This window comes from Eriocheir sinensis, chromosome 60 (genome assembly GCF_024679095.1).
Source record: "Eriocheir sinensis breed Jianghai 21 chromosome 60, ASM2467909v1, whole genome shotgun sequence".
NCBI classification, from domain to species: domain Eukaryota; kingdom Metazoa; phylum Arthropoda; class Malacostraca; order Decapoda; family Varunidae; genus Eriocheir; species Eriocheir sinensis.
The window spans coordinates 8,116,315-8,129,968 of NC_066568.1; the positions used below are offsets into that span (position 1 = coordinate 8,116,315).

Here is a 13,654-nt window from a genome sequence, read left to right on the forward strand (position 1 = left end):
AGAGAGCAATTAAATTCTCCATCAGTTGAGAGCCAGGTGGAAGGTTGCCGCCAGGTGTGCCCAGCTGCTCCTGCTACTACTACTACTACTACTACTACTGGTACTCCTACTACAGCTGCTGCTGCTGCTGTTACTACTACTACTACTACGTACATTAGATAATTATAACGATAATAGGAATCACTGCAATAAAACGCGCCTTGTCGAGTTGTTTTACTGTTTTACTCATTGTGTTTTACAAGGGCAGGCTTTTTCGTGAGGAGACGATGTGCAGCGAGAGAAGAAAAAGAAAGAAAAAAAGAAAAAAAGAAAGAAAAAAAAAACACCCATACACTTGTTGGTTTATGCTGTACAAACTCCACCCCAAATGATGATGATGATGATAATAAAAACAATAACTATAATAGTTACAACAATAATAATTACAATAATGATAAATAAAAAAATGATAATAATGATAATAATAATAATAATAATAATAATAATAATAATAATAACAATAATAATAATAGTAATAATAATAATTACTATAATTATCATTATTATAATAATAGCAATAATTATCACTATAATAAGTAATTCAAACAATGATAATTATGACAGTATAAATGACCACCTCGAAATATAGTTATACAAAGAACCGGAAATGTACACGTATGAGAAATTTGTTTACAGAGAACATGTATGAGAGATAGATAGATAGATAGAGATAGATAGAAAGATAGAGAGAGAGAGAGAGAGAGAGAGAGAGAGACGTACATTAGTGTGTGTGTGTGTGTGTGTGTGTGTGTGTGTGTGTGTGTGTGTGTGTGTGTGTATATATATATATATATATATATATATATATATATATATATATATATATATATATATATATATATATATATATATATATATATATATATATATATTGCAGGTAACCACAGGATAAATCAAGGTGGAGACAGTGCGTACTTTCGTGTGTTACATCTTCCTGCAGACACACCTGTACTCGCCTACCTGGAGGCGTGACGCACGGAGGTACTCACTGCCTCTACTTTTCTCCGGTGGCATACATGTCCCCACGGGGACCTGAAGCTCCTGTGTCTGTGTGTGTGTATATATATATATATATATATATATATATATATATATATATATATATATATATATATATATATATATATATATATATGACATCTTTCAACTTCCACCTTTTCAACTTGACAGCTGGAATGCTTGGGGAGGAATGCAAGTCCTAAGTGTCCCCCGAACTAAAGTGAAAAAATAGTAAATTAGAAAAAAACGGATGAACTGAGTATTTTCCACCTTATATCTACCTGCCAAGCATCGTTATCACAAAACCTAACACTGCCAGCCTCGGGGAGGGGAGGGCAGGGCGGCGGAGCAGCCTCGCAGCCCTCTTCCTCCTCCTCTCCACCACCACCATCACCACCACCACCACCACCACTGTCACTGCCATCATCACCACCACTACATCACCACCATCAGCCTTCACTGCTGCCACTACCCACCACGGCATCCATTCAATCTCTTACTTTCTTCTCTCTCTCCTGTCTTCGTCTATCCTTCTCCTCTCCTTTTCTATTATCTCTTCAATTCCCTTTTTTTCTCTTTTCTCACCCATCTCCAGCCCCTCTTTACTTACACCCTCTTTTCTGTCTCTTCTTTCCTCTTTTCATCCCTTTCTGCCTGTCTTTCCTTTTTCCCGCCCTCTCCTCCTTTCCTTTCCTTCCTCTCTTCCCTTCCTCTTTACCTCGTTTCCTTTCTTTCTCCCTTCCTATCTTTACGTCCTTTCTTTTCTTCTTCGTAGTTCTTATCGAGTCATTCTTACTTTAAATTTCCCTGAATCTTACATATCTTAACATATTCAATTTCTTTCCTCTCTGTCCTCGGTTAACTTCCCCTTGCCTGTTACTGTATTTTTCCTACTGTTTTTTATTCTTGTCCTCTTTCTACTTTCCTCCCGTCTTTTATTCTCCTTGTTTCGTGAATGACCACCTTCCATAATCTTGGTTTATCTAGTTTTTCACACGTTTCGCATTCTTTCCCTCCGTTCTGTCTCACTCCCATACATTTTCTTCCTCTGTTATCTAATCTGACTGTTCGCGATGTATAATTTTTTCACTCCTGCTCACTTTAAAGTCTCATCTATTTCTGAGGCTTCGTATAATGTGATTTTGCTTTTATCATTCTTTCTATCCTAGTGTCACTCTACTCTCTTTTGCCTCATGATTCTCTGTTTACAAATCTTTCCTTTTCTTTTTTTCATCTTGCTAAATTTCCTAAACATATTTTACTCTCTGTTCCAGTGTTTTATATTTTCATCGTTTTCATTAACATCCTAAAACTCTTCCTTTCTTTTTACAGTGTTTTTACATGCTAAGAAATCTCCTATTCCGGTAATATTTCCTGTTCCATGGTACAATCAACACATCTTTTCCTGCCGTCAAACAACCACACAATAATTTCTCCAAATCTTACAACATTTTCAAGGGGAGGTGTTGGCAGTCCCCTTCACAAAATCCCAAAACATTTCAGGACATCTATCTCGCAATTCTTCTAATTTGACTCACATTTGCATTTTCTATCTTCCATAAACTTAATTATTATTCATATGTTTACAAATTTGCAATCCCGTTTAATTTTCGAAAACATTTAGTCTTTTATACATATATTTTTTTTACAATGGGTTCCCCTTGCTCAGTAGTGTGTTCCATATTAACAATTTTATAACAACATAATCAAACTTTAACATTTCTTCTTATCTCACTTTCTTTACCCATTTGATCTTACTCATTATTTGTGGAGTATGTTATGCCTTACTTACTCTGCTCTCGGAAAAGTCACATAATTTTTTCTCTCTCTTCCATACAATCCTTCCCTTCACCTCATTATCCATTCCTGTCCTTCTCCTCCTCCCTCCTCTCTCTCTCTCTCTCTCACACACACACACACACACACACACACACACACACACACACATACACATTGTCCGACTGATCAATGGGTTGCATGTCTGTCTGTCTGTCTGTCTGTCTGTCTGTGTCTGTCTGTCTCTCTCGTTTATGTGGGCCCTTCGCCTTCTTTTCTTTATTGTTTTTCCTTTTCGTTCTTGTTCTCGTCGTCGTCGTCGTCGTCATCCTCCTCCTCTTCCTCCTGCTTGCATTCTGTCGTTGCGGTCATTCCCTACTTTCCTTCCTTCGTTCTATCCCTTTTCGTCCTCGTCCTCATTCTCTGCTTCCGTCCTCGTCCTCTAAGGCGGTGATCCTCGTCAGGGCTTAGGCACGGACGACAATGAGCCTCCCCTGCCGCCGCCGTCACCTCGGAGCGGGGCGCGGCGGGGCGGGGCGGGGCGGGGCGTTGGCTCTACGCCCAAAGGGTTAGACAAGCGATTTATTATTATTAATATTTTACGGCGAAGAAGAGTGTTGGGGGCTGTGCGGGGGTGCGGGGGAGGGGGGCGCCGCGGGTGTGTGAGGGGTGAGGAGGGCGGGTTTCAGCGGTCCCTCCGTGGGTCCATGAAAGACAGTTCGTGGCGGTGGGCGGTTGGGAGTGTCCCGCGGCCCTCACCACCACCACCACCACCACCACCACCACACTCCATCACTTGCTCTCGCTTACATTAACTATCAATTATTATCACACTTTAAGGACCTCGAACACACCTCACGCCCCGCCCCGCCCCACGGGGTGTGTCGGGGCGTGTGGTGGAGAAAGGTGGGCGGAGCGGGGCAGGCAGGGCCCGGGCTGGCGGAGCGGCATTGGCATGGAGGGACAGGCGGGTGGGTCGGGGCAGGGCGGGCGGACGTGTGAACACAGGCTGGTGGGCACACACTGGGCGGATACATGGGCGGCGGGCGGCGGCGGCAGGCGGGGCGGCGGTACACAGGCGGCGGGGCGGGGCGGGGCAGCGACACAGTGCTGGGCGGGGTGGGGAGGGGCGGGGCGGGGCGGGGCGGCGCGGGGCGGGGTGGCCTCGCCTGGGCCCCTCGCCCCACGAGTCTCTACAACAAGAACAACAATAACAACACAACGACAACTTCTCTTAACGTTATGATCACAGATCAGACTATATCCGAAGGTGGTCCCCTGGGGGACGCGGGGCGCCCGGCGCGGCGTGTCGGGCCATCACAGTGAAGCATCACACGGGCGGGGCGGGGCGGGGCGGGGCGCGGCGGGCGGCCCTTACGCACAGCCGCACTCCTCCACCACCATGCGCGGCACGTCCCGCTTGATGATGTTGGAGAACTCGTCCTGGTAGATGAGCGACATGGGCGACAGCTTGGTGGGGGCGCAGCACTGCTCCAGGCTGCCCGCCGATCGGTACCGCCGCGTCTCCTCCATCACCTGCGAGTGAAAGTGCGGGAAGGTCTCCAGGGTCCGGAACACACTGGCACACGAGCCTTTGCAGTAGTTGGCGTTGTAGCCTGTGGGCGCAATGATCCAGTCGTCCCACCCAAGTTCTCTGAAGGAGATAATCAGGTTCTCCTTGCAGCACATTTTGGTGTCTTTATCACACTGGAGGGCGCGGCGGGAGAGGCGGCGGGAAGGCGTGGGCGCCGTGTGCACCACCAGGAAGGGGCGGTGCGAGGCCTCGGAGCGCCGCGACCCCGGCTTGTGTGCGCCCTTCAACTTGCGGGCCGTGAACAGTGCCGCCTCCAGCTCGCCGCTGCAACTGCTGCAGTCCACCAGGAGCCGCAGACGTTCTCCGGGCCGCGCGAACCACCGCTGCACCGCTGCCGTCACGTCCAGGCGTCGCCACCCCACGTGTGACGCCGAGAGCGGCAGCGACGCCACCATCTCCGCCGAGGGACTCTGCAAGAGTGCGTGGGTTAGAGGGGGGCAGAGGGGGAGAACTGGGAGATGGTATGAGGAAGGAGGTAGGTGCAGAGACCTTGAGCCGGAGCTAGTGGCTGGGCAATGGCTAAGGGGCTGCTGGGGTAGTGTTAGTTTGCTTAGTTACGAATTCGAGGGCCTGGAATCGAATCCCGGCCCGGGCAGTCGGCATGCAGCTCTCCCAGCTGTTCGTTCTCTCTTTCGGACTGGCTGATAAAAGGGTACTGGGGAAACCTGGGGAAGGTAAAGTGTGGGGCTAGGGGCTGGAGCAGAAGACAGGGGGAAAGGAGCTACAAGCAAGGGGATAGGGGTAAGGGGCAGGGAACTATGGGATGGAAGCAAAGAGCATGGAAATGGAAGCTGTAACAGGGTGTTGGGGGCAAGAAGCTGGAGGAAATGAGCTGAAGGCAAGAGGAAGGGGACTGGGGGCAAGGAGTTGTTGAAAAGGTTCAGGGGAATGGGTGCAAATGGGTGTGGGTGATGTGAAGGGTTACTGGGACAGGGGACAAGGGACATGGAGTAAGTATAGCTGGGGACTTGGAAGTGGTGGCGGGGAATTTGAAACTGGGGCATGGGGCTTGGGACGAAGAACAGGGGAGAGGGGCTGCATGGGGTCTGGGAAAGGAAGAAAGGGTTTGAGGGCAGGGGGCGAGGGGCTGGGAAAGGCCGTGGGCCGCAACATTGGTAACATGAGAGTGACTGAGTGACTACGATGAGTTGAATGCATTGAGGCAACACACACACACACACACACACACACACACACACACACACAGACCCCCCCCCCCACCCATACACACATCTCCCTTCCCCCTACACACACACAGAGACACACTTCGACCGCTCCCCTCACACACACACATACACACACACACACACAGAATTCTCCCCCCCCCCCCCCCCACACACAATTCCCTTCCCCACACACATACAGACACACTTCACTCTCCCTTTTCCTCACATGCACACACAGACCCCCCCACACACACACACACACACATCTCCCTTCCCCCTACACACACACAGAGACGCACTTCGACCGCCCCCCCTCACACACACACACACACACACACACACATCCCCTTCCCCTCCTCCCTCTCACACACACGTCCACAATACCTTGCTCGTGTCCTCAGGGGGAACGCGAAACACCCATAGCGTGGTCCTGGCTCGGGCGGCGTCGTGGTGGCGGGCGCCCGGAGGTCTTCGCAGGAACACCCACAGCATTGCCTCCGTCACCCGCAGCGAACTCACGTCGGCGTCGCTCTGCGTGAACTCCAGCAGCGTGTGGTTGTTCAGCTGCGGCCCTGCGGGGAGACGGAGGGTGAGGGGGGCGCTGGAGGCGGGGAGGAGGAGGTGAAGGAAGGGGGAGTAAGGAGGCAGGAGGAAGACTGACAAGAAGAAAAAGAAGAAGAAGAAGAAGAAGCAAATAATACTAGTAATAAAAATAAAGAAAAGAAGACTGAAAAAAAGAAAATACTACTATAAATAGAAGAAGAAGAAGAAGACTGAAAAGAAGAAAATAAAGGAGGAGGAGGAGGAGGAGGAGGAGGAGGAGAGATGGTAGAGGTGAAGTAGGAGACAAACTTACAACAAATCACAATTATCAGGTCAGTGTTTCTCGACTATAGGTGTGTGTGTGTGTGTGTGTGTGTGTGTGTGTGTGTGTGTGTGTGTGTGTGTGTGTGTTGCAGCTCAGGTGAGGGCCAGAGCAGGTAAAACATTCCCTCTTAATGCTTGCCTTTTTTTATGTTATTGTACTTGTTTTCCTATTCCTTTTTCCTTTCCTTTTTTTTGTTTTCCTATTCCTTTTTCCATAATTCCTGTTGTGGGTTCGTCTATTTCTTGATCTATCTTTTCGTCTTTTCCTCGTTTTGCTTTTTTATATTTTTCTTCGTAAGTGTCACCCCCCAAAAATATATATATCTTGGAGACGTAAGGAGTCGGAATTGTTTTGTTTGTTTTCTTTCTGGAGCTATCGTCTCTCTCTCTCTCTTTTTAATCAAGGGTATGTAAGGAGAAGTGGGTTAGTGGCGAAGGTGCAGGTGGGGCATAGGAAAGATAGTAAGTGTACAGTTGTATGGTGTAGGTTCGTTAGTTGTTATGGTGTAGTTCTCTCTCTCTCTCTCTCTCTCTCTCTCTCTCTCTCTCTCTCTCTCTCTCTCTCTCTCTCTCTCTCTCTCTCTCTCTCTCTCTCTCTCTCTCTCTCTCTCTCCTGAAGGTACAAAATCACTGCAGGTATGTACAGTTCGTGACAAAGGCGATGCTCTTCCGTATATTTCATAATCACTCAGGTTCTTCTTCTTGTTGTGGGTGAAAGAGTAGAACAGATGGGAAGAACTTGTATCCCTATTGTACTGAGGAGGGCGCCCCACGGCACAATAATGAGTCACCCGAGAATGTTAAAAACACTGGCAATCCAGCAGCCTACAAAAAAGCACTAAATCCCACAACGTTACAAACATGACCATCGAGAATAATTTTCGGTGCTAACATCATTGTCATATGGGAAGGCGGTGGCTGAGTGGTTAGCGAGCCGGCGCCGCGTCCAGGGGCACGAGGGTTCGAGTCCTGCCCGCCGCCACAGCTGGGATTTTTTAGTCATCCTCGAATGGCCCAAGACTACCCACATGCTGTCTTGAAGGCCACCTATCAACCCGGACTCAAGGTTCTTTCTTTAGTGGCTCAAAGATGAACTCCGGGGGGCAGCATGAGCCAAGCAAGATGGTGCCTCTATAAAACACTTGCCTGCGCCATAACGGGCTGGGCCGACCATCAAGCCTACCGGCCCAAGAGGCCGAAACATAAATAATAATAATAAAAAAAAAAACATATTGTTGACGGCCATGCGGAGCGAGGAGCTTTGGAGTGTAAGAAGCAAGAAATAATGCTATCCTTGTATAACTCCTTGAGTCCTTGGTGAGACCTCACCTGGAATACACAGTGTATTTTTGGTTACCCACTTATATTAAGCAGGGAACTGTGGGATGGAAGCAAGGAGCAGGAAGATCGAGTCTGTAGCAGGGGGTTGGGGGCAGGAAGCTGGAGGAAATGAGCTGGAGGCAAGAGGAAGGGCAATGAAACTGATGCCACCATTGCCGGCACAGCTGCATGACGGACGACCTAAACGACTCAGTCTCTTTACACTTGAATATAGACTACTAGAGATAGACGTATTTAAGTTCTTGTTGCTGAAAACTTCAATAATGTTAATCCCTTCAAATTAATTGATTTCCAAACAAATTTGGAGGCATGCTTAGAAAAGAAGGTTTGGAGAGATGACGATGGGATTGATTTCCTTTCAGAGAGGGCAAGTGTAAAAATAACGGTCTACTGATGTAAATCAAGCAATGCTTATGTACAGAAATACGACAGCAATTTCTTTGTTCATTGGAACAAACTTTCTGCAAAAGTTTTTAGTATGAAAACGATAAACTCGTTTAAAATTTGTATTCATCATTTCTTAGTTGCAACAAGAGTGAATTGAACGTTGGTACATACACACATGTGATGTACAGGTTAAGGAAGTGACAGACCAAAGGGTCAAATCACTAAAGCAGGCAGCCTCGTCACAAGCCAACAATTTTTTGTTGCCCTTTCTTCCATGGTTCCGTGTTTCAATGCTTCCTCCTCTTCCTCCTCCGCCGCCAGCGTCACCAGCCAGTCATGCGGGTTCGTCATGTCGTAATTCTTGTTGTCATGAAAAGTAAATCTTCCAATGACTCACCTTCCCTCGGGGACATCCAAGAGGAACGTGTGTGTGTGTGTGTGTGTGTGTGTGTGTGTGTGTGTGTGTGTGTGTGTGTGTGTGAAAACCTGTGCTCCATTTTTGCTCTAAATTTGAGAGAGAGAGAGAGAGAGAGAGAGAGAGAGAGAGAGAGAGAGAGAGAGAGAGAGAGAGAGAGAGAGAGAGAGAGAGAGAGCATTACATATTCTTAAGGAAAAAAAAAGTCGTGTACTCGATCGGAAGTTCCATTTTCTTTACCTAATAAAGAAGGGGGGGCAAAAAGCTGAGCCAGGTTTTTCCTTTTATCCCTCCTCTCCTTCCTCTCCTCCGCTTCCTCTGTTTTTATGTAATGTGCTTTTTATGCCGCAATTCAGGAACTCTTCCTTCACTTATTCTTCCTCTTTGTCTTCGCCCTCTTTCTCCTCTTCCTCCTCCTCCTATTTTTGCAGTTCTTTTTTTTTTCCACTTCCAGCTCTGCATCGTCTTATAAATAGGGTTCTCTTTCCTCCTCCTCCTCCTCCTCCTCCTGGCTGCGGAAGTACAAAGTAGGGCGTTGAGGCGCCACCCAGGAGAGGAGAGAGGAGAGGAAGGAAGAGGGAGGAGAGAGAGGAGAGAGAGAGAGAGAGAGAGAGAGAGAGAGAGAGAGAGAGAGAGAGAGAGAGAGAGAGAGAGAGAGAGAGAGAGAGAGAGAGAGAGAGAGAGAGAGAGAGAGAGAGAGAGAGAGAGAGAGAGAGAGAGAGAGAGAGAGAGAGAGAGAGAGAGATGAGTGACTGACTTCTTGTGACGCCCCGTAATTATTTTGGTAACTGCTGGAGAAAAGAAAAAGGAAATGAAGAGAAGATAAAAGGGAGTGAAGAGTGACGAGAAGGTGGGAGGCCAAGTCCAACGTCTGGTAACTTGTGGATCCTCATAATACTTTTCCTTATCTTTCTTTTATAACTTTTAGGGAATCAAATAAACTCGAGCGAAGTATCTGGTGAGCAAATGTGTGAGAGGGGGAGAGGTCTGGCATGTCCGAGTCCCCCCCTACACACGATGAATCAGGGAAGAAGACGAACTGAAAAGTGGAGGAATGAAGAACAAGGGAAAGGAAAAAAACAGTATAATAGAAGGAATAAAAATAAATGGAAGTGTAGATGACGATATGGAGGGGTAGAAAAGAACAGTGTATGATGTGTAAATTCATGGGGAGAAGTTTTTAAAGTGTGGAAAACTAATGAAACGAAATGAATGCTGAAAATTTTAAATAAACACTAGGTATAAATGAAAACAACAACAACAATATGGATGGTTAGGAAAAAGCAGTTTGGAAAAGAAGACTTAGTAGGAAGGCGTAGAAAATATAATACAAGCTTAAAAAAACAATGGACGAGAAAGGATAGGGATATGAAGAACAACGAAGCAACAACAACAACAACAACAAAAATAACTGGAAGGAAGCGCTGAACGATTAAATATGGAAAGTATAGAACTGATAAAAAAAAACTTGTTAGATGTAAGGAACAAAACAATAACGTGTGGATGAAAGAAGAAAACAATATGAAAGTGTAAAAAACAACAACAATTTTGAAGTGTTGAAGGACGAAAAAAAAAGAAAGTATAGAAAAGTGGATGAACGACACGAAATTATAGAAGAAAAACAATCATTATGGAAGCGTATAACAACGAAAACAACAACATGAAAGGGTAAAATAGCAGAATAAAGCAATAGTACAAGAACGAAACAGCAACAACAATTTGGAAGTGTGGAAGGACGAAAAAAAAAAAAGTATAGAAAAGTGGATGAACAACACGAAATTATAACAGAAAAACAATCAGTGTGGAAGCGTATAACAACGAAAACAACAACATGAAAGGGTAAAATAGCAGAATAAAGCAATAGTACAAGAACGAAAGAGCAACAACAATTTGGAAGTGTGGAAGGACGAAAAAAATGTAGATATAGAAAAGTGGATGAACAACACGAAATTATAGCAGAAAAACAATCAGTGTGGAAGCGTATAACAACGAAAACAACAACATGAAAGGGTAAAATAGCAGAATACAGCAATAGGGAACTGTACAAGAACGAAAGAACAACAACAAAGAGTGCGACAGACGAAAACAAGAAGCAATGAAGTGTAGGAAACAGAAACCGAACAATTTTGAACCGTAGACGAGAATGGAAATAAATAAATTCACACTTGGAAAACTAAATTAATAATACAATATCGGTAAAAAACAGCAAATTATTGTATAAGATTAGAATGGAAGTTCAAAATTATGATGCAATATATGAAGGGAAAAAAAAGTATATAAAATTATGATTAACAAAAAAGCATAAATTAACCAAAAGGAAAAACATTGAAGTATATAGAGGCTGAAAATCCTTTATCCGAAATTCCAAAATCCAAAATCCGCAACGCTTTCGGTCCCAAGATTTTCGGATAAGGGATTCTCAACCAGTAATAACATGAAATGAAGTAAAAAAATAAAAAAAAAGGAAAAAGTTAAACTACCCAAAAAAAACGTTACAATAGTTGAAGTTATAAATCAAAGTTAAAATACAAGAATGCAGAGAGGAAAATGGAAAAGGAAAAACAAAACAATAGAGAAAAGTGTAAAAAAGAGATAGAAAAAAATATATGCAAGATTTACGGCTGAGTTCCTCTAGTGTAATTTTCTTTTTACTTTTTTACTTTATTTTATTTTCTCTTTTATTTTTCTATTTGTCGGGAAAGGGGAAGAAGGGGGTGAGGAAGGTGGGGATGGGGGGGGGGGGGGGGTCGATCATGCAGGGGAAGGAAAAAAATGAAAATGAAGAGGAGGAAGAGAAAGTAGAGGAGGAGGAGGAGGAGGAGGAGGAGGGGGAAGAGGAGGAGGTATGAGGGGCCACAGAGATAACTCAGACAGGAGAAGGAAGAGGAGAAGGAAAATGAAGAGGAGGAAGAGGAAGAGGTATAGGAAGAAGAAAAGACGGAGGAGGAGGAGGAGGAGAAGAGGGCAAATTTCAGCAATCTCTTTTTCCTCCTCCATATCTTTCCCTTCTACTAGAGTCCCTCCCTTCATTACTCCTCCTCTCTCTCTCTCTCTCTCTTTGTATTTTGTCTATTTTCCTTTAATTTTATCGACTTTTTATTTCTACTTTTCTCTTAATTTTTAGCACATTTTCTTCTTCGTCACTATTTCAACCTTTTCTTATGTATGTATGTATGTATGTAATGTCTATCTAATTATCTACTTTTTCTTTTTCATGTAACTAAACTAATTTCTTCTTCTCTTTCTTCTTTTTGATCTTCACATCCTCTTTGCACCTTCCCATTTTCTTTTACTTTTATCATCATCATCATCATCATCATCATCATCATCATCGAGTCTCCACCCCACTCCTAATCCTCTTCTTCCTCCTCCTCTTACAAATAATCATCTAAGTAGGAAATATGAGTTAATGTGTGCATGCTTTTGTTTGTTTGTGTGTGTGTGTGTGTGTGTGTGTGTGTGTGTGTGTGTGTGTGTGTGTGTGTGTGTGTGTTTTCCTTTCTCTGTTCTACATTTTCTTTCCTCATTTTCATCCCCTTATTTCATTTCTCTCTCTCTCTCTCTCTCTCTCTCTCTCATTTTCGTCTTTTTCCTTTTTTCTTTTTTTTATTACTACTTCCTCCTCTTCTTCTCTCAAACCCTCCTCCTCCTCTTCTTCTTCTTCTTCTTCTTCTTCTTCTTCTTCTTCTTCTTCCTCCTCCTCCTCCTCCCGTACTCCTATTTTTTTCCCAACCTCAACCTTCTTTTTATTCATCCTTGCATGCTTTCATACCCTCCTCCTCCTCCTCCTCCTCTTCTTCCTCCTATCCATGATCAAATCTCTGCCCTGTAGCTGTCCCTTCCCTTCCCTACGCCCTTACTCCTCCTCCTCCTCCTCCTCTTCCTCCTCCTCCTGGTCAGTGGGTGTCTGTGCCAGGCCAATGGGACAGTCGCCAACCTCAGAGGAAGGGAGGGAGGGAGGAAGGAGGAAGGCAGAGAAGAGTAGGAGGGATGGGTGTGGCGCTGGAACGCTTCTACTGCTGCTCTTCTTCTTCTTCTTTTTATATTTTCTTGTTTATCTTCTTTTTCTTCTTCTTTCCCTAGTATATCAACTTTTTTCTTCTCCTCTTCGTATTCAATTTTCTTCTTCTTCTTCTTCTTCTTCATCATCCTTTTCTTCTTCTTATCATCATCATCATCTTTTTCTTTCTTTCTTTCTTCTTCTCCTTCTTCTTCTCTTTCTCCTCCTCCTCCTCCTCCTCCTCCTCTACTCGACTTCTCCTTAGCCTAGTCTTCTCTGGGTATGATAATAATAATAATAATAATAATAATAATAATAATAATAATAATAATAATAATAACAGTACATTACCCAGCAAGTATCAAATAACACACTAATAACACCGCCCGCAGAAAAAAATAAATAAATAAAGCTGACCAAAAGCTGCCATTCTTCACTTTTTTTATACCGATTTGAAAAAGAAAGAAAAAATGACATAAGAAAACTCTGCGGATGTTACGTCAGACAAAGTTTTTCGTCCAGTCTGCGTTTATTAGGATCTGGGAGCGGACCCGTTTTCTCTCGAGGCCGCAGACGAGTTTAGGGAACTCTATGGAATGGGTACCCACTCTTACGTGTCTGTTGGGAACCACTTACGTTGAGGTCTGTTTATTGAGCTTACATTTGGTTGTGAGTGTGTACCTCCATAATATTAGGAGCAATACACATTTCTGCTGGTTGGGGCACTACTACTACTACTACTACTACTACTACTACTACTGCTACTACTATCGTCGCCACCAACACAGCGATTGTCACTTGCAACACGACCATTGCCACAACCAGAAGAAGGAGAAGAAAAGGAAGAAGAGGAAAAAGAAGCAGAAGAAGAAGAAAAAGAAGAAGAAGAAGAAAAAGGAAAAAAAAAAGAAAGACGGAAGGGAATGATACTACTACTACTACTACTACTACTAATACTAATAATAATAATAATAATAATAATAATAATAATAATGATAGAAAAAGGAAAAAAGGAAAAAGAAATTACTATGATGATCGGGAAATGCTGATGACGTAATATCTGAAGAAGG

The 13,654-nt window shown here is 44.3% G+C and overlaps 1 protein-coding gene across 1 annotated transcript in view; it reads right to left on the minus strand.

Annotated features, from left to right (window-relative positions):
* Positions 1-1,123: 1,123 nt before the first annotated feature.
* LOC126985862 (inhibin beta chain-like) overlaps positions 1,124-13,654 on the minus strand; it is a 93,385-nt gene continuing 80,854 nt past the window's right edge. Inside the window, exons 2-3 of the mRNA XM_050841336.1 lie at positions 5,959-6,146; positions 1,124-4,818 (exon numbers count right to left, since the gene is read on the minus strand). Coding sequence (XP_050697293.1) covers positions 4,189-4,818; positions 5,959-6,146 — 818 coding nt within the window. The 3' untranslated portion in view covers positions 1,124-4,188. The remainder of the gene's footprint in view (positions 4,819-5,958; positions 6,147-13,654) is intronic.